We start from the raw sequence: 26,901 nt of genomic DNA, 5'->3' as shown, positions 1-26,901 counted from the left end.
TCGCAAGACGAAAAGAATCCGTTCCACGAGTCTCTTCGTCTTGCGGTTTTTTCGTCTTGCGAAGCAAGCCCATTAGCGGATTAGTGCTATTAGCGGCTTAGCGGATCAGCGGCTTAGCGGATCAGCTGATTAGCGGCTTAGTTGATTAGCGGCTTAGCGGATCAGCTGTTAAGCGGCTTAGCGGCTTAGGATCAGCTGATAAGCGGCTTAGCGGCTTGGGAAAAGGGGGGGGGAGGGAAAAAACCCCGCAGGAACTCGCAAGACATTTTCGTCTTGCAAAGCAAGCCCATAGGAAATTCGTTTTGCGAAGCACCTCCAAAACGGAAAACCCTTTCGTCTAGCGGGTTTTCCGTCTTGCGAGGCATTCGTCTTGCGGGGCACCACTGTAGTTTCGACCCATTAAAATTACTTCGGACCAGGCATGTCACGTTCTGCTGAGGTTGCCATTGCAGTTCCATCATCAGGGTCGCAATAAATTCGTATTTCCTTATTCTTTTTCAACATTCCCAGTTGTGGATTATTGTTGGGGTGGAAGTGGGGGCAAAGAACAGAAACAACCCAAGACTCACCGAATCTACTAAGTTGATAACAGGTTTTCCATAAGAGCCCTAAGGATTGTACACGGCAATCCTACGTATGCCCACTCAGAAGTAAATCTCACTGCTGGGACAAAGGAAGCTGCCTTATGCCGAGTCAAACAGCTGGTCTACCTAGCTCAGTATTGTCTGAGAACATCAAGAGCCCCGCTGAATCAGGCCAAAGTCCTGTCAAGCCTCCAGAAAGTCCACAAGCAGTACCTGGGTGCAGTCATGCTCTGTCCTTGCGTCCTCAGGAACAGGGATTATTCAGACATACTGCCTTTGATACTGGAGGTAGTATACTTTTGAATTACAGCTTGAATTTACAAGCTCTTGTCTTCCTCATTATTGCTTTCCCTTACATGCATCTTCACTAACTGCAGCAAATCTAGGGGCCTTAGTGCTGATGAAGCCTCTGGTGATTGGCTGAACTACCCTGACATCACAGAGGTGCAGGAAGCCCAAGATCCTTTGGCTAGCTCAGGTGAGCTGCTTCTGTTGGCCTAATTAGAAAGCTTTCTGGGTCTCTATCCCTCCCTGCATCACAAAGATGCTGTGAGAAGAAAGGGGAAGAGACCCGTCTACACTGTTTCAAGCTCCTCTGAGAAAAATAAATAGAATTCATGTTAGGGAACAGGTAGCCAGTTTTTGCTTGTTGTGAGCACAGTAGTCATCAAAAGCCCCAGAATAACCCAGTTTACAAAGATATTTCCCCTTTCTTTTTCAATCATGCCTCTGTGGATGAACTGAGATTACCGGTAACTCTTCAGCATGTGAAGCTATTAATATTGATTCAGACAATTGGTCCATCTAGCTCAATATTGCCTACACCTGCTGGCAGTACCTCTCCAGGGTTTTAGAAAGTCTCCTGAGACTGTCTACATGCAAATAAGAATCATTATTTAGAAGAAGGTGCTCAGTCACTGAGCTACAGCTGATGATGTGCTATCTTCTTGCCCATGAACATTTGTCTGTAATGGTCTTAAAAGGTGCTACAGGAATATTTGTGGCATTTACGTATTCATGTTACAAAACGAAACCTCGCATGACAACAGAACAGAGGGCATGAGAATTTAACCCAGACACAGATTATTCTCCCCATCCTCTCTTCATACACCTTTGAAAGGATATTAACATTGAATTGTTGCACAGGGAGGGGAGGAAATAGAAGGACTTTAGCTTAATGTTTGCTTGGTGGAAAAGTTTTAACAAACCTAACACCAAGACCGAAAAGCCTACGTTAATAATAATAATAGTAATAATAAATGCAAGGGAAGTAAGCCATGCCACAAAGCCTTTGAGAGCATTTTTATTCAGGGTAGCAGAATGGAATTGCAAGAAAGCCTAGACCAATACAAGAAAAGGTGGTGTAGACTTGGATCTCAAAACGACAAGTTTAGAATTCAGCTTTGTTTGAAGAACCAGACAGAACCAGAAGAAAAAAGGGTGAACGCCTGAGTTGACATTGCATCGCCATAGTACTCTTCTTTCATGCATGCCTCAAATTACACTGCTCTACGGTGTATGGGGGGGCAGTCTTGTTGGCCAATGCAACCCCCACCCCACAACTGTGTGTAAAAGAAATGGGCCTTGGATTTGCAGGCTCCCGCTTCCTCTAACTCCTGTCATTATGCATAGAAGTGAACCTCTTAATATCCAGGAGTAAGAAGACCATTTATCGGCTTTCAGGGACTGGGGTCGAGTGGGAAGAGAAGAATCTCTGGACTGGGTGCAATGCTGCAAGAATTGGCCTTAGCCACTGAGGCCCTCCTCTTAGGAGACTTAGTTTAAATGGGACACCCCTTTGCAAGAAGCCCACCTGACCATCCGCTTTATGCACCTACAAAAACTCTTCCTTGCTGATTGGCAGGAGTTTGTGCGCTCTTTAGAGAGGCACAGCTGAAGGCAAGCGGGATAATCTTGTAACTAAAGAAGTAGCAGCAGGATCTGAAGCCTTCCGGTTCTTGCATGTTTTGAATTTTCTTCCATCAGATGCGGCCCAGCTGTTCTAGGGGAGAGTGGAAAGCCTTGCCTGAGAGAGCAAGTCGCTGAATGCAATTGCAGAAACAGTTTCCGTAACCGGGGGACCTAAAGTAAAATGTGCATCACCGTGACTACAGAAACTGCTGTCGTAAGACAATGTCTGCGCCTGCAGAGGTTCTGTGTCGTGTGTTAACATTCTCTGCACTGATGCATCTCTCAGGACAGACCCATTTCTAGCATGCGAACTAGCCTCTCAAACCAAGAACTGTTATACATTGCCTGATCTCAAGACGAGAGGTTAAAAACAGGCACGCCTCCATTCCTAGGTGGTAATAGGAAGCAACACCAGAGCAGCACAAAGGTGGGGATTCTCAACAGTGGTTCCTTGAACAATACAGGCCGTTTTCAGAGAGCACCAGTTCACATATAGGCAGTTTTGACCTGAGAAGTTTACAATTGAAAAGCTATATATTCTCACTAGCAACGTTAACAAGAGTGACGGATAACATGAGAGCTGTGCGTGTACGGAACTAGGGGGCTAACCATGCTAGCGGATGCGACTGGCGGTGAAAACCCAACGGGGCTCAAGTGAGAAGCGCTGGCGATGCAGGATTTACATACACTTCAGCTTGACAGGTGAAATTTGGCATTTTTTTTTGTTTATTTTGAATCTGCGTGAGCGTGAATGAAACAAAGTCAGTACCAACTTTCTGCAAATGAAGACACAAAAAAATTGTGGAAATTTTGGTAAATAGACAGTGCTGGTCACCAAGCCTGAACACACACACTTAAGGAAATGCAAGTGTCCATTAAGTAAAAGGTAGTTTTTTTTTGTTTTTTGTTTTACTTTAATCGCCTACCAAAGAATTTTGTCTAAGAACACTTAAAACAGAGATGCTTCATAGCCCAACTTATAAAAGAAAAAACTTCTTTTTTTTTTTACTTTTCAACAGAGGTACTTGGCTGTCAATCTTTTACGGTTTGAAATCAAAAGTTGGGAGCCGGGGGGGGGGGGAGGGGAGAGAGGGGTATACACAAAACATTAAAAATCCAAAAGGTTACTCTACTGCTCCCCTGACGTACATTAGCCCTAAAATGTAGCAAAGGCAAAGCCCTACTTCCAAACTCCTTACAATTACCCACCTGGGCATGGAAAGGTTTACTAATGCAAGTTCCTGCAAAATAGAATATGATATGTTCTACTTGCGCTCTACTAAGTTTCCACAGGGATGGGGGTCCAAATGCTCACTCGAACCAGGCGTTTAAAGCTCAGCAGCTCAGAAGCCACTTTTGGTCACATGGCTAGATCGCATCTTAGGGTATCCTAAACTTTAAAACACTAAAAATGAAACCGGAAGGGTGTTGTTTCAAGTTATAAAGGGGTAGAACTTCACCTTACTTGAGAAGAAATGCCTGGGATTAAAAAGAAAGAAAGAAATACATTTAAGTTTGGCTGACCCCTGAAAATGATTACAGCTGAATTTTAGAACGGCAAATTTCGCGTAAGAATTTTATGAATGGCAGTATGCCCTGGCCACTTACTGCTGAACAGAAATTTCTTGTGTTTCCAGTAATAATCAGACAATCCATCATTACGGGAAGGTAAATTCCACAGGAGAGGGGTAATTAGATGGAAACTGTGTTCAATGACTAGCAATTTGTTTTCTGAAATTAACACTGCGTGACGTTTTACTTCTGTAACCCTCCCAAAAAAGCGGGGGTTGGCTGGGGGAACTTTGTTTTCCTCCCCTCCATTTTGGTACCTCTTGGTCCCTAATTTGCAAATTTCCCCATTGCAATGCTGTTCCGAATAATTAAATCTTCTAATAGTCTGCATAGATACTAAGAATAAAAGTGTAAAATAAATCTAAAAAAAAATTAATCATCACATCCCACTATTCCTTTTTGCTACAGAAAATCCTGTATCAAAAATTTCTCAGAAACAGGACTTAAGTCATACTGTAATTCACTCATGCACACAAAGCTTGGAGTTCCCCATTTAATAAACATTATTGTAGTCACATCAGCCGAATTTACACGAGATCTAGGCTCGGTTCTGATTATTTTACGGAGTACATGTGGTAGATTTTATTATGTTACAAACTGGAGTTAAGAGAAACTTGAGACCAAGTTCCACAAAGCACAGTGCAACATTTTAAAGAGGGATAAAGGAAGCAAAACTGCCAAACATTCGACTCTTTCTTTTCTTTTCTTTTGCCAGGACAAAGAGATAATTTTGCTAAGACATCAGTGCGATGGTGGGGTTTTGTTTCTTTGGGGTGGGGGGTTTTTTTGGGTGGGGAGAGGGAAGGATAAGGGGGGAAACTTAAATGTGGGAGGAAGGAATTGTAAGGAAAATAAGAAATAACAGCCACAACCTTTTGAACTTTTAAGGGCAGATTATAAGTCTACGATATTTTTGATAAATTCTGACAAGGAGAAAAAAAAAAGAGAAACAGCATCCTTTAAAAGTATATTGAAGCAGTGATTTTAAACAAAGAAAGCAGAACTAGAACATCTTAAATTTTTAATCCTTTCTTTACAGGTTACCTAGCCCACTTTTGATTAAGAAACTGTAGAAAGTTAGTAACAGCCACAAGTTAACACCGAGAGGTGGCACTTGTCAATTTCCCATAGAGTCCTGCTTTGTGGTGTGTCTGAAATGCACTGCTCCAGATCTTCTATCACACATGGCTGACATCAACTCTGTCAGGGTTTTTATTTTTTTTTTTAGTCCACTGGTCGCTTTTCACCATATTTCTTTGTAAACTCTTCAGCGTTCTTACAGAATTTTTTACGGTCCTTAGAGTATTCTTCGGCTAGGTCGGCCCGAAGTGGGTGCTCGGGCTGGGGGTCGTTCACCAGTGCTATGAGGGACTGGATTACTGCCGAAAGAAAGCACGGAAGATGTCAGTATTGATGTGTGAGAGCCGGGTTGGGGGGGGGGGGGAGAGTATTTCAGTACACCCAAGCCTATTGGTTTTTTTACTTTTAAACAAGCAGAGGTTTTCAATCGCCCATGGCCTCCCGCTAAAGGTGCTACCAATACCACATAAACAAAGCTATTAAAACCCATGAGAAATTGAACTTTCAAACTGCAACCCTAAACACTGATGGGTTGAAGCTGGGACACGATGGGAGGAGGGTGTGAACCCGACAATCATTCTGGGCTTGCTCAGCAATGGTTTGGCAAGCTGGTGTTATTGCATCCAAAAGGGTCCAACGTCTGCTTGTATTTCTGACCAACTTGTGAGAAAATAGGGAATTAAGCTCATGACTGTGCAGCGATAGTGTCCTTTTCCCAGGTTTACTTTGCAGTTCCTTTTTTATTTCTCCCAGCTTTCAATAAAGAGTTTGTACATTATAATAAATTATTATTATATGTCAAAGAGAAAAATAACTATCAAACTTTTAGAAGACATCGGAAGGCAGCCCTGTTTAGGGAAGCTTTTAATGTTTAATAGGTTATTGCATTTTAGTGTTCTGTTGGAAGCCGCCCAGAGTGGCTGGGGAAACCCAGCCAGATGGGTGGGGTATAAATAATAAATTATTATTATTACAGAACTGCTGCTGTCAAAGTCTAACCATGGTACAGCCAATGTTTTATGAGGGTTTACGGTCAGATGTTGTATGCCATCCCTTGTGGTGGCTGCATCCCACCCCCTGAAGATAAGAACTAAAGCCCTCATTAAACAAAACCTTTTACAGTTAACTCTACTTAAATTCCCACTAAAAATATAAATTAGTCTGAGAGAAACCATGGCCATCTGCTGGAAGTCTTACCTTGATCAGTTTTGGTGGCTGGCTTCCAGTTTTCAGCACTAATTACTGGCAAACAAACCTGCCCCTTTTCATCGATGTTAGGGTGATAGATCTTTGTTTTAAATGTAATCTTGGGAGGTTTGAATGGATACTCTGCTGGAAAGTTGATTTCGATTCTGAACGCACCCTTGTCGTACGGAGGATTGTCCTGGAATGAGAAGATATCAAGAACAGTTCAATATGGGATGGATAGATTTCAGAGGAATCACCCACAAAACGGGTGGCTATAATGTTTTCATTCATAAAAACATTAATATATGAATGATTCAAAATCAATATACCAGGAGTTGTGTTACGTATCACAGAAAAGATGCCACAGGCTGATAAAGAGGAGTCTAGTGATTAAGTTGGCTACTAGAAGCAACACGCAGGACAGTGTTTTGCAGAATGAACTGGAACTTGGGAGATTTGTATTGAACTCTAAAAGCTGTGGCTTGCTAAAACAAACCAGCAACAGAACTGCAGGCCAGGGGGTTCAAGAGAAAGGCTTTTCAAAGCAACTTGCTGTCACTGGAAAAACACCACCACCGCTGCCTCCCTCCAAGGAAAGCTTTAAGTGTGGAAATGGAGAATTTCCATGCCCCTCTATTCCGTCACGTGTAGCTTGACCCACTTTTAGACTTGCCTTCCTGGCTATCCCTGAAGCTCTCTTCTCCCCACCCAAGGACACATTTATTTCCCCCACTGCCTTACCATGATAAAACCTCATTTTCAATAACATACAAATACATAATAAAAATATAATAGCAGCGAGGATGGGAGGGATAAACAAAAAACAGCAAAAATCCAACAGCAGCAATGAGGAGCCGCCAATTATCCACTGAGTGACCTGGGGATTGGAACAGCTTTTGTCTGGCGTCTAAAAGGTAGTCACTCCCTGTCAAGCCTTCAAGAAGGATATTCCATAGATCAGATTTCTGGGGTGCCGCTTCAGAACAGCCCAAATACCCTTTCCTTCAAAGGCTAGTTCTGCAGTGAGTGGGAACAGGACCAATTCTGGAGCAGCACCCCATAAATCCGACTTGTGTATAGAATACCCTTGCAGTTAAAAAACAACAATGAAGGGCACAATTCCACATGCTTCCATTCTATGATGTGTGGTTTGTGTAATGAGTATCCCTCTAGCACATCCCACCCGCCTTCACTTCAAGCCGTCTCCCTGCTCATAGTACACCCACACCATGCTGTCCCTCTGGCTCACTCACTATATGCCTCCTGGCTCTTTCTACTCCTCTCCCCTCCTGCTTCTCTCCCTGTTGATCACTACTAGCTCATGCTCTCTGCCTCATTCCCTGACGCTGCTGCAATAACAGCGTTCTCTCTACCAGGAAATAAAAGCATCAGGGAAAGAGCTGGGTGCCTAGGCCGCGTGGCACTCAATACACAAAAGCCGGCTGCCATTTTTGCACCTCACTGGTCTGAAACATTGTGTTAAAAACCAAACTTTCCCTAAAGCTGAAGTTTAAAATTCAGTAAGGCAACACCAATTCAAGAGCAACACCAGTTACAAGAACAAATGAACTAATGAATCCATGGAAACAGTGGCTGCAAGGAACCAGAAGGCAAACGCAGTTTGAGATCATTTAAAAATGGGAGGGGAGGGATTAAAAATTACGCAGGAACATCTCTTCAGGGAGGCGAATCCAATGGCCAGCACTCGGAAAACCCTGCACCACCCAAGAGGCTTAGGTGCTTGTGTTGCTGACTGAGAACGCCACATGGCAAATCACAACTGAAACCAAGGGATGGAGGGAGGCTTACTGCACAAAGGAAAACATCTTGGAAAATCCCCCCTCTTTTGGATCCATACCAACTGCGTGCTCATAGATTCAGTAACCTTTAAAATTCTAGCCATCCTGCCTCTAAGGCAGGAGCGGCTAGACATCAAGTTTATCAATGCAAAAGATGGGCAGGCAGAAGAACAGGGTGTCTCTGAAGATACACAAAGCTTAGGGATGTTTTTAGCAGCAGGATGAGATTGAGCTCACCGCCCATCCCCACATGTCCTTTCCTGGTTAGCTTTCTTCATTTTGGCAGCCTAATTTTAAGTGGGAACAGTCATTTGTTGTTGCTTTCATTAAGCAACTATCCAATTGGACCGAACACGGGTTTGAGCTCAACGTTGAGCCTACTTAGTGGTGAACGCAATGGCGAAGAGGACCTTCTTCGCCGCCTCTTTTGCATCTACAGGAAACAGCAGGAGACTTCTTTAGGTGGTCCGCAATCTAACAAAACCACCTTCGTCATTGGGGTCTGGTGAAGAACCCAAGATCTCCTGCAAAGATTCTGCAAAGTTTTTTTCCAGATAAAGTCACTCAGATTCGGGAAGAGGTAGGTTCCGCTGTGGTAGTGAGGCCAGGGCAGGAAAGTGCTAGAGTCCTGTCTGGTCAAGTTGCGTGGGATCAATTCCAATCTGTTACCTTCGAGGATGTGGACAGGTTATTAAACCGCTTCTTTTAAAAAAATATTTGGACCTGGCCAATATGGCCAACTATCGCCCAGTCTCAAATCATCCATTCTTGGGCAAGGTGACTGAGTGGGTGGTTGCTGAACAACTCCAGGCACGCCTGGAGGATGTGGACCATGTGGATCCCTTTCAATCGGGATTCAAACCTCATCATGGGACTGAAACTGCGGTTGCACTGGTCAATGATCTCTGGTGGGCCAGGGACCGAGGTAAAAGCTGTTTCCTGGTTCTGCTGGATCTCTCAGCAGCCTCAGGCACCAATGATCACGACATCCTTCTCGACCGTCTAGAGGAATTGGGAGCTGGGAGCACTCTCCTTCCTCCTGGGCTGCGTCCAGACAGTGGTGTTGCGGGGGAGTGTTCAGACCCCTGGGCTCTCACTTGTGGGGTGCCTCAGGGATCGGTCCTCTCCCATGCTTCTTAACATCTATATGAAGCTGCTGGGAGAGATCAGGGGGTTTGGACTGGGCGTTCACCAGTATGCGGATGATACCCAGTTCTACCTCTCCTTCAAATCTGAACAAGTGAAGGTCCTGTGCAAGTGTCTGGAGGTGGTTGGAGGATGGATGGATGGATGGATGGATGGCAGCTAACAGATTGAGGCTGACTCCTGACAAGATAGAAGTACTGTTTCGGGGGCACAGGGGGCGGGCAGGTGTGAGGGACTCCCTGGTCATGAATGGAGTAACTGTGCCCTTGAAGGATCAGGTGCACAGCCTGGGAGTCATTTTGGACTCACAGCTGTCCATGGAGGTGCAGGTCAATTCTGTTTCCAGGGCAGCAGTCTACCAGCTTCAGCTAGTACGCCAGTTGAGACCCTACCTGCCTGTAGACTGTCACGAGTGGTGCATCCTCTGATTATCTCCTGCTTTGACTACTGACTATGTGGGGCTACCTTTGAAGGCGACCCGGAAACTACAACTAATCGAGAACGTGGCAGCTAGACTGGTGACTGGAAGTGGCTGCCAGGACCATATAACACAAGTCCTAAAGGATCTTCATTGGCTCCCAGAACATTTCCAAGCACAATTCAAAGTGATGGTGCTGACCTTTAAAGCCCAAACAGCCTTGGCCCAGTATACCTGAAGGAGCGTCTCCTCCCACATCGTTCAGCCCGGACACTAAGGTCCTCCTCCAAAGGTCCTCTGCTGGTTCCCCCACTGCGAGAAGTGAGCTTACAGGGAATCAGGCAGAGGGCCTTCTCGGTAGTGGCACCCTCCCTGTGGAACACCCTCCCTTCAGATGTCAAGGAAATAAACAACTATCTGACTTTTATTATAAGACACCTGAAGGCAGTCCTGTATCGGGAAGTTTTTAATGTTTGATGTTTTACTATGTTCTTATATATGCTGAGAGCTGCCTAGAGTGGCTGGGGAAACCCAGCTAGCTGGGCGGGGTATAAATAATAAAATTATTATTATTTATTATTATCACCAGGTGCAAACGACCCCAGTAGCACTTTTGGAACCAAAAGAAGCTGCTTTCACACTCACAGGAACAATAAGCCCTTGCCAAGTCAATAAGTTAGCTTCATCAACTTGGATATTACGGAAGTTCTTCATTCCACATTTGCGGATTTCTTCAAGCTCCTACAAATCAAGAATAACAAAAAAAGAATGTTAGAAAGAAAAGCCAGAAAACAGTTAACAGTTTAGGAAAACACACATTACTTTTTTCCTTTCGTATTAAGTGGATGGGGATTGAAAAATGAATCAACTGCTGAACATCACTCTTCTTACTTTGGGCAGGTTACATTTCATGGCTATGCTGAGAGGAGGTTTCGTTTACAGTTCTCTAATTTGTGTCAGATATAAAATAAAATAAATACCACTACTGATAAAAACAATGTACTTTCAGTCCCACTATTTTCAATCAGAAAGACTGCAGCAGGTACCCCCACTAAAATTACTGAGACTTGAAAGTGCTTCACATACCCCGAATGCAGTAACCCATAGAAGAACGAAGCATATGTCAGAATTATATCAGCATACTGCAATACAGTATATTGCCTAAGGCCAAAACCAAGAGATGAAGATTACCTATTGAGCAGGTTTGACTGTTTTAAACCAATGCAGTTATTAAATAATTAATTTAACCTATTGCAATTGTAACCCACTTTTGGATTGATTTGTTTTTTTGTAAAGAAAAGGGGGACAGTGTTTGTTCAAAAAGTAAAAAATAAATAAATCGTGATTTAAACACACCAAGAGAAAAATAAAAGCCCCAGAGAACACATCAGGTTCCATCAGTCTTCAGAGGGCCGTCCATTCCTCATATCACTTGGGGAAAAGACTACATCAAAGGCATGTCCTGCCTGATATGTTGGACCAATGAGCATTTTAGAGAGACCCATAATTGTCATGGAGACCATGAAGTCTCTAGCTGGCTCAGTATCTTCTGTGTGGGTATTGAAGTCCCCTAGGAATATCATCCTGGCATGCTCCAACAATACCCCAGAGAGCACCTCATTCAGCCCTGCTGGGCAACAGGGAAGTTTATGGTTTGGGGAGGGAGGCAACTTTCATTTGCATTTGTTTTTCAAAAAATGTTTAATCGAGAGGTATTGCACAAGAGTGTTACTCAGCAATGCCAACATTCTGACGAAGCAGCACTGCTATTACATTCTCCAATGTTATTCCCTGCATGTTTGGATCTTGAGAACAGCGTTCAAAACTCCCATTGCTGTAGGTGCATTTTGCAACAGGGAATTTCATTAGTGCGAGCAGTTTCTGAGCTCTGGGCGCAGTACTGCACCTAAGATTTCCAATTAAACTGCACAGTGGAAGGAAAGGAGGGCCTTTTTCTGCCTCCTCACTTCCAGCCACTCTCTGAAGAGACCCTCTTAAGAATATCAGGGAGGGGGGCAAGGGAAGCATGGCTTTGTTTTCTGCAGTCTTCAGATGAGGACTAGACCATGTGGGAAATGAACATAAGATTTTAGCTGCAGTTCATTCATTTTCACCTTTGTATTCTTTATAAAAAAGCGCACCTAGACATTCTGTTGTTGCGCCCATAACCTAGGTTTAAGGCGCCATTTAACTCCTAGCTTTCATACCTCAGTTTCTAACACAGCTTGAGAGCACAGGTCCTCTGAACTGGGTTGAAGAAATTTTGAAATGCCGTCATACTTAAGTTGCCCCAGGGTGCCTGCTTACTTATGATGTCGTGCCATAATCTAGTAGCAGGTACACTGACTGGGAAGTTTCATCATGAAGAGACAGGTGCAAACTTAGCTATGGTAAGGTAAAGGGACCCCTGACCATTAGGTCCAGTCGCGGACGACTCTGGAGTCGCAGTACTCATCTCGCTTTACTGGCCGAGGGAGCCGACATACAGCTTCTGGGTCATGTGGCCAGCATGACTAAGCTGCTTATGGCGAACCAGAGCAGCACACCGAATCGCCGTTTACCTTCCCGCCAGAGCGGTACCTATTTATCTACTTGCACTTTGACGTGCTTTCGAACTGCTAGGTTGACAGGAGCTGGGACTGAGCAACAGGAGCTCACCCTGTCACAGGGATTCGAACCGCCAACCTTCTGATCGTCAAGCCCTAGGCTCTGTGGTTTAGACCGCAGCGCCACCCGCCCTTTAACTATGGTAGGTCACAGCTATTGCTACTGCCATAGCAATAATACTTTACTTCTTGTAAACTTGCTGAAAGCTAAAGGTAAACAGACCTGGTATGATGTTTCTCCACTGATCCCAAGTAGAACACATAGGAACAGCAAAGAAAAGGCAAACACTGGTTATACTGTCAAAACCCAAAGATGGCAGCAAACAATAATTGTATATAAATATAGATTGGCATAATGGAAGTGTCAACTGGCATTATGGAAAGACATGCTATCCAAACTTATATGAACAAAGGGAACGAATAGCACTGAAAAAGATTCTCAAACTTCATCACAACAAGCCTTCCCAAAATAAACTATTCACCTGGCAGCACTCATCCACACAAGAAGCCCTCACATCAATAAAATGGGAAGGACAAAATGAGATCCTAAGCAGAAAGGATTCAGACTGATTCTACAGAAGCAAAAGCATGTGGTCCACTGACTTCCCCTTCCCTAAGGAGACACTGTTTGTGTAGTCAAGGAGAATTTATTTCCCTTGAAAACTGGCCAGGCCTCTCTAGCCATAGCCTACCTGAAAGTCGTGAGAACCCTTTGCTTTTATTTAATGCATTTTACCACATTCTTTTAACTGAAAAGGCTCTCGGAGAAGCTTACAATGATCAGTAGTAACACAGTCCTCGCCTTCAGACTTACAAACTGAAGAGCGTGACACACAAGAGAAAGGAGGAGGAGATTGGAAGAAAACACACACATATTCAGGTGCCAATGCTTCACATTTTTGCTGCTACAGAAATGACGAGGAAACAGTTCAGGTAACCTGGTGGAACTAAAGACAGGGGATCTCTCAGTCTCTGTAGCTTGGTGTAAATGATATAACCAAGCTGCTTTATTAGGGGCCTAATCTGATTATTTACTACTTAGGTATCACCCATAGAGGGACGCGGGTGATGCTGTGGGTTAAACCACAGAGCCTAGGACTTGCCGATCAGAAGGTTGGCGGTTTGAATCCCCGTGACGGGGTGAGCTCCCGTTGCTCGGTCCCTGCTCCTGCCAACCTAGCAGTTCGAAAGCATGTCAAAAGTGCAAGTAGATAAATAGGTACCGCTCCGGCGGGAAGGTAAACGGCGTTTCCGTGCGCTGCTCTGGTTCACCAGAAGCGGCTTAGTCATGCTGGCCACATGACCCGGAAGCTGTACGCCGGCTCCCTCGGCCAATAAAGCGAGATGAGCGCCGCAACCCCAGAGTCGGCCACGACTGGACCTAATGGTCAGGGGTCCCTTTACCTTTATCACCCATAGACCTAAAATATATACTATGTACTTTTGGCTTCTATTTTTACATAATTAAAATGTTTTTCAGTGACGGCTACTACTTACTAATGGACATTGTGACTGGTAATTTTACTAGGGACAAGGGTTATGAGGGGGGGGAAAGATAGAAATCATCCCATTTTTAAACTCTAGCTCCCAGACTACACACCACCTAGCCTATTATTGTCTACTCCAGCCTCCTCAACCTGATGTCCTCCAGGCATGTTAGACTACAATTCCCATCATCCCTGATTATTGGCTATGCAGGCTGGTGCTGACAGGAATTGTAGTCCAAAATAGCTGGAGGGTACCAGGTTCAGAAGGACTAGCTTACTCAAACTTGCAACAGCTCTATCAGGTCTTAGGCAAAGGGAAATCCTTGGAGATGGCAAGGATTGAACCAAAAACTTTTACATGCAAGCATTAGGCTCTGCTAATGAGCTATGGTCCTTCCTGATGTATTTGCAACAAAGCCAATCATTAGCAGATATAAGGTGAGTGACCAGGACTAAAAAAAAAAAAAAAGGCCTGATCCACCTGGATTTACCACTGGTGTCTACTGTCATGATGTACCCACACAATAACAAAAAAATAACTGCAACTTTTGCTGCATTCCCATGAAATGAAAAAGTACTCTGATGGAAGTTCATTGTAAGGCTCAATGTACAGTTATTTTTAAAATGTCTCAGTAAACTGCTAAAACTGTGCAAATCTCAGTCCAATCTGACATGGCACTCTGCAAACAGATTATTGTACACCTATGGAAATAAACATGAAACAAGCAGGAAACAGCCAATGGAATGTGAAACTTAGGCAACAGGCTTTTGTTGAGTCTCTCCTTTAGTGTGACTAATCACTTCTCTTAGTATAGAAACTAGCTACTCTGTTAGTATCAAGGTTAATTCAAATCGCCAAGGAAAAAATGCCAGATTATAATCACGGATTTCTTCAAACGAGCCTATTTGCTGATGATATACTAACTGATACTAACTGATTGCTGCAATCATAAAAATATGGTAGGCTTTTGCAGACGGATGCTAGCTGGAATACTCAAAGGATCTGCTCCCTTTCAGGTTTCCTTTCTGTTTTGGGCTGCCTGTCTCCTTTCTTATACAACTGCCCTTTTCTACCTGACTCTTGCCCCACAAGGAAGTACAAAATCTCAACCAGAAGAAAGGTCTGGTAATCGTTACTCAGCAGTGTTCTCTATGAGATTGGAGGTAAAGGCCCATGAAATGGTCAAATGCTTACAGCAGGCTTAGGGAACCTAAAGCCTACCAGATGTTTGACTACAACTCTCATTATCCCTGGCCACAGGCTGGGATTGATGGGAGTTAAAAACCTTCAACATTTGCGAGACCACAGGGTGGCCAGTCCTAGTTTACAGTACTGACAGAACCAACTGAAGAGATCAGACTGCTATTAAGCACAAAAAATGAGTCAGAGTCACCCAGATCTGTCAGTGGATGACACCTGCGGCAGTCTGCCCAGCCCCTGGCCCTTAGTAACAAGATATAACGTAAGTACACAATCTATTGTGCCATGCAATGATCAACAAAGATGTTTTCCCCACAGTTCTTTGTAAGAAAAAGCAATTGGTTCAGTTTTAAGTGGTTACTTTAAGAGAGCAGCTTCTCATAGCTGAAACTCAAATACAAATAGTCTCCACCTCCCTAATCCTAAACCAATTAGCCATTCTGAAGCAAAATGTATTTAAAAGTCTTCCTAATTGGAACAGATTAGAAAAAGCTAACAAACAATGATATTTAAGGAGATGTGGTTCCATACTACTATTTAATGTGAATGAAACATTATACAGTGGTACCTCAGGTTAAGTACTTAATTCGTTCTGGAGGTCTGTTCTTAACCTGAAACTGTTCTTAACCTGAAGCACCACTTTAGCTAATGGGGCCTCCTGCTGCCGCCGCGCCGCTGGAGCACGATTTCTGTTCTCATCCTGAAGCAAAGTTCTTAACCCGAGGTACTATTTCTGGGTTAGCGGAGCCTGTAACCTGAAGCATATGTAACCTGAAGTGTATGTAACCCTAGGTACCACCGTAGTGCACACATTTAACATTATGTGTTTTGATAGCCTATCAATATAGTTATGACTACGTACAAAGTTTTGTCTGAAGCACTGTCAAGATATGTAACATTGCAAGGCCTCCGGCCTGGCAGTAAACAAGCTAGTGCAGACCATAAGAGGGTCTCAATAAGACACGTAAGGGCACTGAAAAAGGCAGCCCAGCTGTTTGTAAAGAAAATCAGGATGGTCTTCAGATATGGTATCTGCTCAGTTGTTCACACATGGCTATTAAAAGTTCACTCAGCACTTGTGCTGTGCATGTATATATATTTAAAAACATATATTGGCAAGGCTCACACTGAAAATGAACAGGAAAAGGGGACTCCTGGTTGTCAGAAAGCAATCTGTAGGCCTGGCCTTCCACAACCTGATGCCCTCCAGGTGTTTTGGATTAAAACTCCTATTTAACCCAAGCCAGGGTGGTCATATTGGGGAAGATTAAAGGTAAAAAAAGGTGAAGGACACCCGGATGGTTAAGTCCAGTCAAAGGTGACTATGGGGTTGCGGCGCTCATCTCACTTTCAGGCTGAGGGAGCTGGCGTTTGTCTGCAGATAGTTTTCCGGGTTATGTGGCCAGCATGACAAAGCCGCTTCTGTTGCAACGGAACACCGTGACAGAAACCAGAGCGAACGGAAACACTGTTTACCTTCCCGCAAGAGTGGTACTTATTTATCTACTTGCACTGGCATGCTTTCAAACTGCTAGGTTGGCAGGAGCTGGGACAGACCAACGGGAGCTCACCCATGGTATCCCAAAGGCAGACAGCAGACTTCCCACATCTTACTGAACCATCTGAGATGGGAAGCAATGCCTTCAGTAGCATAAAAGGGGCTGAGCTACTAATGGCCACTAGGGCACCACCCTTTCCCCTTTCTGATACAAATTAGTAGCACAAGCCACAATAACTGTATAAAGTGTCCCATTTGCTCACATTTCTGTGAAACTGAAAGAAGCATAGAATCGGTGGCAGTGACAATGAAGAATGAGATTGGAATATAGCAGTGAAATCTGGGGCAGCAGTCAGGATTTGGGGAAACAGCTACTCTGGCACGTAAGAGGGTGTTCAAAGAGGAGTCCACATGATTGGGCAGTGGAAAGGTCTGGGGAAGATGCTCAGATCCAAAGAGGAAACACTGGGAATGGTGAAGGGATTTTGGCAGGCAAAATGAGGAAGGGTGGTACTGGGATTCCATAGCAAAGTTTTGTTTTGTTTAGAAGTTGGCACCTCCGCACCACCAGTGATTCCCACCTACCCACATGTGATAAACTGGTGGTGTGGAACCCAGGCCTCTGCCACGTTTTGTCCGGTAACCCATTTTTATTTGCTTAATCTCCATTTTGAAATTCATTATTTCATTTCGAAGCCCCCCGACTTCTGAATAATGGCAACATGGATCACATATTATTGTCTCTCTGGCTTCATACTGAATTTTCAATAGTTGGTGGCTTTTAAAACAAACAACAACAACAACAACATACCGCCACATTTATTTCTGTTTGTTAACTATTCCTACACTACCTGCAATGTTGTCTGTTGTTGGCAAGATTCCGCTGTTGGCAACATGCTTTTCTGGAAGTTTCATGGGGAAAATACGTCACAAATCAGAAGGAAGCAGCTAGCTAGCAATGGATGCTAACATTAGAGCAGTCCCTTTTGAGGAAATTGGGCAATTTTAAAAAAGAAGCAGAAGTTCAGCAATGCTGAGTGACAACATGACGTGAACCCAGCATATAGTATTGCTTGTAATCTTTACCATTAAAGCACTTCAGCCTCCTTTGCTGAAATCACTCACGTACCTTTCACTCTGCACTTTGCCCATCATTTCCTTTTCAGGAGACAAATCCTGCGGCATATCTCAAAGAATGAATCTCCACCCACCAACTAGTATCACTGTGCTCAAATATTCAAAATGATAGCACACATTTAGATTTAAAACACACTGGAAGCTCTAACTTTGCACTCTTGCTTCTAAACCTTAAATACACAAATCAATCATAATCTCAGCCTTCACTCTAACGAGACTCTTTCATCAAACAAAGAAATAAAGAAAGAGAAAAAAAGTGAGATTCTAAGAAGAGACAAGGAAATGACTGGAAGCTGCTTGCAGCTTGGAGGCCATATGTTGCCACTCCCAATAAGAAGTGATTCAGAATATCCTCTCCCTCTCCACAAAAAGGAGGTAAGTCTCAAGTTATTGCAATTAAAATTTGAGAAAAGATCCTTTCATCTATTTTATTGGTGGGGAGGGGAGGAATTCTATTCCCTGTTCTGAATATTGTATGGACTCCCTGTCAGAAGCCCTGGAGAGCCACTGCCAGTCAGTGTAGACAACACTAAGCTAGATGGATCAGTGGGTCTGACTTGGTATTAGGCAGCTTCCTAACTGGGCATATAATTCCAATATGGCTATCTTGGAACTATAATATGTCAGGATACTGTCTGATATTGATGAGAGTTTTCAGAACAATGACGTCACTGTTAACTCCGGAGCCCCCCAGTGGCAGTAGCCATGCAAATGCATTTTCAAATGAGACACAGACATATATTACTACGCCCATCTAACTTTGCATAAATTTGAATGTTAATTCATGCTGGCATGCACATTTAAAAATAGCACATTAGCTAACGTTAAGGATGGGCTAAAACAATGAACTAGGGAGGGGGGGTCACAGCAAACAATGACCTGTTGAAACTTCTGTTGGAAGCCACCCAGAGTGGCTGGGGAAACCCAGCTAGATGGGTGGGGTATTAATAATAATAATAATAATAATAATAATAATAATAATAACAACAACAACAACAACATACAATTCTATTATTTGCTTTCAAATAATGTGTTCAGTGGAGTATCTGGCAGTGAGAATTTAGCTGAAAATAAAGTTAGAAAAGAATATACGGACCACCACTCTCAATCTAATCTACTAAGTTTTAAACTCATTATTTTTACCCAAACGTGTCCCAGTGTTATGGTCTACATGACATATATATCTCCTGCCCCTTTCCCTGACAGGCAGCTTACATATAAAAATAAGAACAGATAAAAACATGGGGAGAATTGTTAAAAAACAATTAAACATACTATTATATATTTATATTAGTGAGCTTGTGCCCAGTTGCTTGGTGCAGTACCACCACATCAGAGTATCTAACGAAACACACACACATCAGATTTTTTTAAAACAGGAAAAAGTTACTAGCAAAAACATAAATAGCTTGATGAGTCAACAGCTCATTTACAAAAGATCTGAATACAAATGCTCCAAGTTAGTTTCATGGGAGTGTTTGCCGCTGTTAGTTTATGCAGGAGTTCAGCTGAGTAAATGTTTGACTATGTAGCTGTTCAAGCAAAAACTTTTTAAAATCAACCTGCTTGCTATTTCCCTGCCTTTCAGGCAGAAATTTGAAGACAACTGTGTTAACATTTCAATGTTTCTGAACACTCCAAATTTAAAAAGTGAAAATCACAATTTGGGTTTTTAAAAACTTTTTAAAAACTTATTTCCCTAAGGAGCTGGTGTCATTTTAATGCCACAAAATGATTTGCTGTAAACATGGGGCAGTTCCTTTCATCTCACCAACCTTAACTAGTAGATAATATACATGGTTTCATATAGCCAAGAATCTTCTATAAATATGTATCTTCCACCAACAGAAAGTGGTCCGTTTCATTTCCATGAGAAACAGAAACAAAAAGTACACTTTGTGGCATGGGTCAGCCCTCACGCAAGGCCACTGGGTTCTCATGGAAGTGCTCTGGAGGGGTCATCTCCCATGATGGTGGCAGCACTTTAAAGGAATTTGGGTGCTTATGCACAGAAAATGCAAAGAGTACCTTCTTATGAGCTCTGCAGCAGCCCTGCATTAGCCCCACACCGCCATGTGGGGGTTTGCTGCATGCCTGAACTAGGACAATGTACAGATTTTAACATGCTAATGACACAATATGGTATCAGTACACACAACACTGAGACAGTGGCTCGCAGAATTGGACAGAAGGACTCCACCAATTGCAAAACAGTGGCCAAACGACACTGCTATGCTGGGACTTGCCCATGACCTTCAGCACAGAACAGCTTTTTAAGGAATGAAACAAGGACACTACCAGTCCTTTTACATGGGCAACTTATGTTTACTGAACAAGGATCTTGTAGCAACACCACCAACGCTCTTGTGCAGATGGTCTAAGGTGCACTTCAAACGATTTTTATGGGGAAATGATTGCATACTAAATAAATAAATAGTTTGAAGAAATGTTTAGTAAAACAGCATTAGGTATGTTGCTGCTTTCCCTGCTCTTACACTGAAGTATTAACAAATAAATTTTCTATATGCATTATCCTACCTCTGTCATTTCTGGGAGAAGATACCATTTTTTTTATTTACATCCTGGTAAAATGACATTTGACAAAGCTGAACCGTGCTGGCCCATTTGCCCCCAAATGTAAAGGGTTACTGTGTTGTATTAGCAACAGGAGTTTGGGGCTGCTTTGGCAGCTGTTTGACTGGGACACCGGAGGCCACATTTGGTCATACTCTGTACTAGAACAGAATCAACCAAAGAGGCAGCCGCCTTGAAAACAGAAAGGCCAGTATTTTGTCATAGCTTTAGTTAGCCTCTATCTGAACCCATGCTCCAGATTCAAGTCATCAAAATTCTATGGTATAGATTTCAATTACTCTCTCTTGGTACCGAGATATAAATTACTAGTTAAATCCATAATACAAGAAAAGGAAATATTATTTGTAAAACACTACATATATTGTATGAGAATTAGAGTTCATACAGACAGATCAGGGAGTGCATGACCCAACTACACTTTTGTTAGTCAAAAGCAATAACATGCCATCTAGTCCTCAGATAATAGTCAAGATATCCTATCATTTTTAGTTTATTTTAAATCAGGGTGCGACAGCACACCAAGAGTGAGCGTAAGTACATTGCCTTCAGAGCTAAGGTGGGAATGGGGGGAGTATTAAAGCATTTAAAGAAAGTTGTGGCAAAAATGGTTGCCCAATCCGCATGTGAAAAGATGCTGTTACTTAACAGAACCAGTGTTCGAAACTCAGGTATATAAGCTAGGCACCAAATGGCTCCTGAAACCAAAGTTACAGTCGCCAAAATGGGATGACTACCTGCCATTTGGGGGCAAGAGAGCTCTAAAGCCTTATTTTTCAAATGATGGACTGAGTGTGATTGATTCTCAGTTAAACATCTGGCTAGTTCAGATGACAACCTTGAGCTAGGTTAAGAGCTTTGAGAACTTGAAGAAGGAAAGTCCCTTGATCCAGGGACAGTTCACATATATTTTGGCCTATTCCTTCCTCTTTTTCTTATTGGTGACTGCTCCTACTCAGGCTGCGCAGAAAATGCCTTTTGGTTCCAGAAATTGATTCCAATTGTGCAGCTTAAATATAACTGATAGGATTATACAGGATGTGGTATTAGTATGTGAAAATAGTCCAGATCCAATCATCCCCAGGCATGCAACTCCAGGCATCTTTACTTGGTCAGAAGAGTCTGATAGCTAGGTGCATAATGCACCTGGTGCCTGGCTAATTTTGAACACTGAGCAGAACAGCCTCATCGGCAAAAAACAAACATAAAAAGCCTATGGTACGGGAATTGCTGCTGAGTGGCAGCCTAGTTTGGCATGAGCAACACCTCCAAGAAAAATAAACACTCTTCTTCTTCTTTGGCGATCACTCGTAGCCGAGTAAGATTGTCTTTCATAAACACGGTTTTAACGTGTTGTGCGGATGCCTGATGATCAACTTCCAAAGTAACTACTCTATTCCGAACTTAAAAATGGAAAGCGTAATGCTGGTGGTCAATAAAAGAGGTTTAAAGACTGTCTCAAGGCAAATCTTTAAAAATGTAGTATAAACACTGACAACTGGAAAACAATGGCCTGCAAGCGCTCCAGTTGGAGAGCAGCCTTTACCAAAGGTGTCATGGCCTTTGAAGACACTCAAACTCAGGACGCAAGGGAGAAATGTGCTAAGAGGAAGGCATGCTTGGCAAATCCACACTGTGCTCAACTCCCGCCCGGAAACCAATGTCCCTACTGTGGAAGGACGTGTGGATCCAGAACTGGCCTCCACAGTCACTTACGGACTCATTGCTAAAACCGTGTTTATGGAAGACAATAAAAACACTCAAAACTTCAGAGGTGTGTCTGGCTTACCACCAGTTACAGACCACTTCCAACAGACACAAGCTGCACTTAAGACAATCACCTGTCATGCAGCCATTGAAATAGCAATGGATGAGCTTACTCTAGGGTAGGGTGGGAAATGATGACTCCACTTCCCTTTAGTGTTCAGAAAATGAATTAACTTCTAAACACAAGTACAAACTTGAGTAAAGAGCTCTAGATTCCATGTAAAACCAGGTTTCAGATGTCCACTCACTGTTTAAAGCAGTATTACCCAGGCAGCATTAACTGCAGCCAGAATGGCCAATGGCAAATAATGATGGAAGCTGGAGGTCCAACAACATCTGGGGTGCCACAGATTCCCCACCCCTTCTACTAAAATATATCCTGGAAATGCTCTAAAAGGCAATTCTTAACGTTTATATTCCATTTACTTACTTCTGTCAACCACCTAACTGTCTGAATATGTAATCACCCTATTTAAATTATCTTAAAAATATTTTACCATGGGGAAAGGTTTGCTATGACAAGGCCTGAGAATCTCTGCTTTCTAATAAATTCCAGTTATTTCAGTTTCTGTAGATAGTTCTTAGTAGTTCATCGGTAACTGTCTTTTCAAAATACTATATAAAAGAGTGTATATAAGATAACTCTTGTAACAGACAGGAAGTTTATTATAATATTTTCTTTTCTTTCAGATTCAACATTTACTTTTGTAAAATGCTAATTCTCATCTATATGCCAAGATCCAATTCAGGGTTGTGGAACCTGTAGCCCACCAAGTTAAAAATAGAGGGAATGACAAATTACAGAAGCCAGTCAATAAAAGGACACACAGTCCCCAGAATTTCTACTGCTTTACGCTGCCATGATGCTATCTCATATTATGTAAACATTATTTTAGAGCAAAACCCAGTATCAGACTAGTAGTGGTAAATACAAGTAGAATTAAATAAACATAAAGGAGGGGTTTGTTATGGACAAAGTGGTTCATGGCTCAGATACAAAATACGGTACCGGATAGTTATTATTCTGTGAAGCTCTCACTGAAATCAACATTAAATGAGCCATGTTTAAGTTTTAGAACCAGTGAGGAATATAATTGGCAATTTACTAATAACTTCTAATAGAGTATATAGATTAAAAGCAACTTAGGTTAAAACTACGTTTTTAGTCCGTGCTTCATTCAGCAAATATTATTAAACTGAGAAGTAGACTAAGCAAAGAACAGGCCCTGGAGGGGAACATTTCGGATATAAGTATGAAAGTTTCACTTTCCTTTTCAATAAAGAATAATGTCCTTTCTTGGCCTTCTTCAGAAGGAAATGCTGATTACACCACCTCCTTTGCTATAGCAAACAGATATGCATGGGTGGTGAGGGAAGATTAACACACAAATGTATACACATGCTGTGGAAGCATTCTGTACATCTATATTATTAACATCAGTAGCTCAGGCTTACAGCAAGGGAAGGGAACCTTTTTTACTGTCAAAGGCCATGTTCCCTTAGGGGTGATCCACTGAGGGCCACCTGTCAGGAGTGTGAAGGGCCACAACCAGTTTTGAGCAAGGCCTATGTTATTCCATCTTTCTGCCACACCCTTCTCTCCCTCCTCCTTTTCCTCTCCATCTAGTGTGCTACCAGGTAGGGGGTTAAGAGGAGATAGATCTCTTTTGCAAGAGGCCTGAAATAATCACTGACAAGAGAGATCCCCCCCCTACTTTCATTGCTCCATTTAAGCATATCCCCACCCCCGTTTCCACATCTCTTTCCAGATTCATCACACACCTACACTTAGGCAGAAGGCTGCAAGCAGTCCTAGGGCAAGAATTTGCCCATCCTGGTAGACATCATCAAGACCAGCATCATATGCTGGAGAGCTGCATGTTATATTTTGTCCAAAATTCCTTATTTACCTTATGCAGCAAACAGCTTGAGAACTACAGCTCTAGTTACAATCTCTACAGGTCTAAAACACCAATATTATAATTACGTGTGTAAATCCTACCAGCATAGGTATGGGTTCAAAAAATACACTGGAGGTCCTGCACTCTCTCCTGTGCAGATTGGTCACTATGCATATATTTGCCTCTTAAACTTTTTAGGAACTGCATACTATTAGTCAAAAACATGCAAATGACTGGTTTAAGGACAGGTGGGTGGTGCGGGTGGGATGACAAGGAAAAATAGTTGCTCTTATTATAATTATTTGTTGAACTTGTATCCCACCCTAGACCCATATACCTCAGGGCGGTTCACTCTTCCTCTAAAAGTACAAGACTATTATTTCTGGCATATCAATACAGAGAGAGTGGATTTAAGTATTTTTTTAAAATTAAAAGAACAGGTTATTTCTTGAAACAAGAACCCACCCCAACTTTTGCTTTACACATAAGCTTAATGCCATGATGACAGTAAAAACTGATTACACAAATGGTAAAACCGTTAGGATTTATATACAGTTGTAAGAGCTTTCCAAGTGAAATCTGTTCCCAGTCAGCACCTAAGAAGAATTAAAACAATTTCAATGACATAATTTATTCAATTATCCACATATTTCCCAAGTTCTGGACAGTAAACTTTACTCACCAAATAAATTAGAAAGCAACCTTACTATGCCTGTACCCAATTATAAACATAGTTCATTGACTAAATGCCATATAACTAATTACATATGCACAGAACAACAACAACAAATTATTATTTATACCCTGCTCATCTGGCTGGGTTTCCCCAGCCACTCTGGGCGGCTTCCAACAATATATTAAAAATACATTAAAACATCAGTCACTAAAAACTTCCCTAAACAGGGCTGCCTTCAGATGTCTTCTAAACATCAGATAGTTGTTTATTTCTTTGACATCTGGTGGGAGGGCGTTCCACAGGGTAGGCGCCACTACCGAGAAGGCCCTCTGCCTGGTTCCCTGTAACCTCATTTCTTGCAGCGAGGGAACCGCCAGAAGGCCCTTGGTGCTGGACCTCAGTGTCTGAGCTGAACAAGGGGGGGTGGATACGCTCCTTCAGGTTTATGATTAAGAATCTCTTAAGCAAAACAAAACCAAATTTTATTCATGACAGGTATCTTAGAAGAGGCATTCCCTCTTGTGAAAAACAAAATGAGAAATGCCTCTTCTATGATGAAGCTTGCCACTAATGGGAATTTGACGAACTTGTGATAAATTTATCAGGGGCACCTTTTTCCGTCAAATATTGCAGCGCAATTATAATACAATCTGTCATGCTACAACAGCTGCAAAAGCCGTATCTGGATGTAAACGATACGAGTTAGTGAAAGGAATGCGTTAATAGTGACGCAAAAACTGATGATGCATATGCAGAACAGCTTTTAATCTGTGTTTATGAAGGCTGTGGAGCAAACGTCACTCTCTCATCCTAGATATGACTGTATCACTCCAGGGGAACAACATAGCCTCCTCTGGACTAGTACAGTGTTAATCCGTTGTCGGGGCAAAACGAAACTAATTCACAGGATATGTGTCATCTTAAAAAGCCTAACCGATTTGGGCTGCAAACTCACTGAACGTAGTCACACTTACTCCCAAGTATACGCCAAGCCGTTATTGTGGCACATGCTTTCCAAAGCTCCCACCCATCCTCTTTTGTTGCCCATCCTTGCCGGTGGGGGGGGGGGAGAGATCTCCTTCCTTACATAACCCCAGAACTGAATAAAAAGCCACCGCTTTGATCCCGTGCCTGAAGAAGAAACTTTGGAAGATCTGAAGGCTTTTTGAAGGAAGGCCGCGGGAAAAGGAAAAAAAGGAAGGAGGCAGCAAAGCCATCCCCACCTGAAGTGACTTTTGAACCCGTTTTCAGATTACTCAAGAGAGGGAGATGGCGAGAAACGTGGAAGAATTCCCATTCTTATTTTAAAAAGGGAAAGAGAGATCCACCCCACACGGCCTACTGGATCAAAAATAACGATATATTTTTTAATTTTTTCCCCCTCCACAGTTCCCACAAAGGACCGACTTCGAAAGAGTCTCCTCTTTTGTAGCGTCGGAAGCCACCACCCACCTCCTCCCACTCCCGGCGACACTCCGCCCCGAATCCGAAGCGGGGTCTGGGCTCGCCGCCTTCCCTCCTCCCCGGCCCGGCGAGTGGGGTGGGCTGGCTTGGACGGAGGGACCCCCGAGCTCCCCCAGCCCGGGGACGCCCCAATGGACGCGGGTTGCCCGGAGCGAGGAGGAGGGCGCCGCCGCCGCCGCCGCCATCCCGCCCTTTGCTTAGTCACCGCGGGAGCCCCTTCTCGGGCCGCGGCCGCCGGTGTGAGGAGGGAAGAGGCGGAGGAGAAGCCTTCCGCTACCGCCGCCGCCGCCGCCGGCCTCCAGCCCCTTCCCGAGGCGCTCTCGGGAGCCGAGGCCTACGCTTCCCTCAGGCGCCGGCGGCGGAGGAGGCGAAAAAAGAGAGAGGGAAGAGCGAAGCGGAAGCGGCTCCGGCGGCCCGAGCCGGGGGAAAAGGGGCAAACGGGGGAGCGGGGGCTTCGGGAGCCGGGAAGGGACCGCTCTCCTCCGCCGCCCGGCCCGCGAAGAGCCTCCCGCCGCTCCCCACCCCGCCCCGGCCCTGCCCGGCGGGCGAGCTCTCGGATGTTACCTTCATCAGCCTCCTGCTGGCCGCCATCTTGGATCTGCTGCCGCTGCCCCACAATGCATGGCGGCGGCGGCTGCGGACGAGGCGGCTACATAGACCCTGCGCTTCCTGGAGTTGACACGCGCCGGGCGGGAAGGAGGGAGGGGGGGAGGAGGAGGAGGCGCGGGGGGGGAGGGGAGGGGAGGCGTCGTTTGGGGTGGGGGGGGAGTCGCCCCCTCCCCCACACCCCACCGCGTTCCACGAGGGGGTTATTATGGGGCAGGCACCTCCTGCCGATAGATAACGCAGGGAACATGATTTTGGAATTTCCAGT

At 43.7% G+C, this 26,901-nt stretch overlaps 2 protein-coding genes across 5 annotated transcripts in view; one reads left to right on the top strand and one right to left on the bottom strand.

The window, feature by feature from the left end:
- The window catches only part of YDJC (YdjC chitooligosaccharide deacetylase homolog), a 107,063-nt gene extending 102,624 nt beyond the window's left edge, over positions 1-4,439 (top strand). For all 4 annotated transcript variants that reach the window (XM_083479091.1, XM_083479089.1, XM_083479092.1 and 1 more), the window contains one exon: positions 390-4,439. The gene's annotated coding sequence lies outside the window, so the exon portion shown is untranslated. The remainder of the gene's footprint in view (positions 1-389) is intronic.
- Positions 1,872-26,724, bottom strand: UBE2L3 (ubiquitin conjugating enzyme E2 L3). Its single transcript, XM_083479117.1, has 4 exons — positions 26,592-26,724; positions 10,344-10,439; positions 6,345-6,531; positions 1,872-5,446 (listed from the first exon to the last, which is right to left on the bottom strand). Exons 1-4 carry the CDS (start codon positions 26,616-26,618, stop codon positions 5,292-5,294), a joined length of 465 nt encoding a protein of 154 aa, XP_083335243.1. The 5' UTR covers positions 26,619-26,724; the 3' UTR covers positions 1,872-5,291.
- Positions 26,725-26,901: the final 177 nt, after the last annotated feature.

This window comes from Podarcis liolepis (assembly GCF_965112155.1).
Source record: "Podarcis liolepis genome assembly, chromosome: 15".
Lineage (NCBI taxonomy): Eukaryota > Metazoa > Chordata > Lepidosauria > Squamata > Lacertidae > Podarcis > Podarcis liolepis.
The sequence above is the reverse complement of the archived record's forward strand: the minus strand, read 5'-3'. Positions and strand labels throughout refer to the sequence as shown.

Excerpts from the sequence above, each read along its gene's own strand:
- UBE2L3 (XM_083479117.1), bottom strand. The coding sequence starts at position 26,618 with ATGGCGGCCAGCAGGAGGCTGATGAAG. Across the intron at positions 6,532-10,343 it reads GGCAAGGGCTTATTGTTCCT|GACAATCCTCCGTACGACAA; the intron begins GTGAGTGTGAAA and ends TTCTCATTCCAG. Across the intron at positions 5,447-6,344 it reads AGCCACCAAAACTGATCAAG|TAATCCAGTCCCTCATAGCA; the intron begins GTAAGACTTCCA and ends TTCTTTCGGCAG.